At 36.3% G+C, this 1,680-nt stretch overlaps 1 protein-coding gene across 1 annotated transcript; it reads left to right on the top strand.

The window, feature by feature from the left end:
• Positions 1-204: 204 nt before the first annotated feature.
• LOC110866722 (MATH and LRR domain-containing protein PFE0570w-like) lies at positions 205-1,323 on the top strand. Its single transcript, XM_022115866.1, has one exon. The coding sequence runs from the start codon at positions 205-207 to the stop codon at positions 1,321-1,323; it is 1,119 nt and encodes a 372-aa protein (XP_021971558.1).
• The last annotated feature ends 357 nt before the right edge of the window (positions 1,324-1,680 follow it).

The following is a 1,680-nucleotide window of genomic DNA, read 5'->3' as shown; positions in this document are numbered from 1 at the left end:
ACCAAAAGATACATCTTTTGATTACATGTTTGATGGTCTTCCAACTGCAACAGGGATTTACACAGAAGACATCCCTGAAGATGAGTATGATATGTTAACAATGAAGCAGTAAAAGAATTGTTACAAAAGGTTAACAAGTTAGAAAAAGAAAAAGCTAAAACTAAAGCAGAGCGTGACATTCTAAAGAAGCAGGTTGATCAATTGATGAAAGCTCATGATGAAATCAGATTGGTGTTGATAAACCAAGAAGAAACGATGAACAAAATGAAGAATGAAGCTCATGATAATTCTAAAGTGTTTGAACTTCTGACAGCAGAGATATCTTCATTGAATGTGAAGATAAAGAATTTGGAAGATGTGAATCAGACGCTAAATCAGCTTCTCAGTGAAATGAGTGAAGCTTCTTCGAATGAAATGAAGGTGATAAAGCTTGAAATGGAAGCAATGAAGGCCGACAAAGTGATGAAAGACAACCAAATTAGCATGTTAACTGCCATCATTGAAAGTCACTTAAAAATTGATATTCATGCTGCTTTCAATGAAGTTGAAGTAAAAAGAGCTGAAGAGCGTAGAGTTGAACGAGAAAGACTGCTAGCTCAAGAAGCAACAGATAGAAGAAAGAGTGTGGTTGTAGATGTTGTTGGTTCATCAAGTCAGCCTGAAGCTAGAGGATCGTCATCTCAAGAAGACATTGAAATGGTTGATGTTGAAAATGTTCAAGAGCAAGATGTTGAAGCAGGCCAAGACTTTATGCTGGTTGGTGAGTCTTCTAAACTCTTTAATGTTAATGATGTTCTTAGGAGAGTGAATGTTATTCAAAGGAAAAGAAAAGCAAGAGAAGTATTGTTGTTGGAATGGAAGACGAAGCGGTTTGTACTTGTTGGTGAAGCTTCCTCAATGCCTTATAGCGCTAAAGAAATTGCTCGTCAAATGAAGATTAAAGAAAGGCGAAGAAAGGCTAAGATAGCACGTGGAGAAATTGTCGATGATGATTCTGATATAGAATTGTTTGGTGACGAAGAAGAAGATGAAGATGATAATGATGATGATAAGAAAGATGACAAGCCTAATGATAAAGATGATAAGGGTGATTATGACAATGATCAGGGTGCTTCTGGTTTATTGATTGGGAATCCAAATGTTCAAGAAAGAATTAAAGAATTGATGAATGATGAAATAACCGAACAGGAGGATGATTCACAAAATGAAGCCTCATCATCCGGAAAACAACATGCAGATCAGGTATTTCTTTCAAACCCTACTGTTATTTATCTGAATGCTCAACAAGAGGGGGAGATTGAGATTCAGAGAACAAGAGCTTAAATGTTAGAAGAATTGGGTTTGGAGGATGGGAAGTTTAAGTTTGATATTGAGGATGAGATTCCTCAGTCTCCAGAGAAAGATTTTGAGCCAAGATATGCATATGAAGCTGATCATTATGATGACGTCATTGTTGAAGATGCTTCAGATTCATCCGACGATGAAACTGATTTTCATTATGCTGGAGTTGATGAAACATTTCCATCATTTGCGGAAATGTTCAAAGATAGAAATGAAAATGAAATCAGAAGAAAAGTTGTTGAAAAAGTCTCTGCTGAAGGAGTTCCGGAAACTATTCCAAGAGAAATTCTTGCTGAAGAACGAAAGAAGTGGTTCAAAGTTATGCCCAAAGAAAGAAAG

The sequence above is a fragment of the Helianthus annuus genome, chromosome 7 (assembly GCF_002127325.2).
Source record: "Helianthus annuus cultivar XRQ/B chromosome 7, HanXRQr2.0-SUNRISE, whole genome shotgun sequence".
Lineage (NCBI taxonomy): Eukaryota > Viridiplantae > Streptophyta > Magnoliopsida > Asterales > Asteraceae > Helianthus > Helianthus annuus.
The sequence above is the reverse complement of the archived record's forward strand: the minus strand, read 5'-3'. Positions and strand labels throughout refer to the sequence as shown.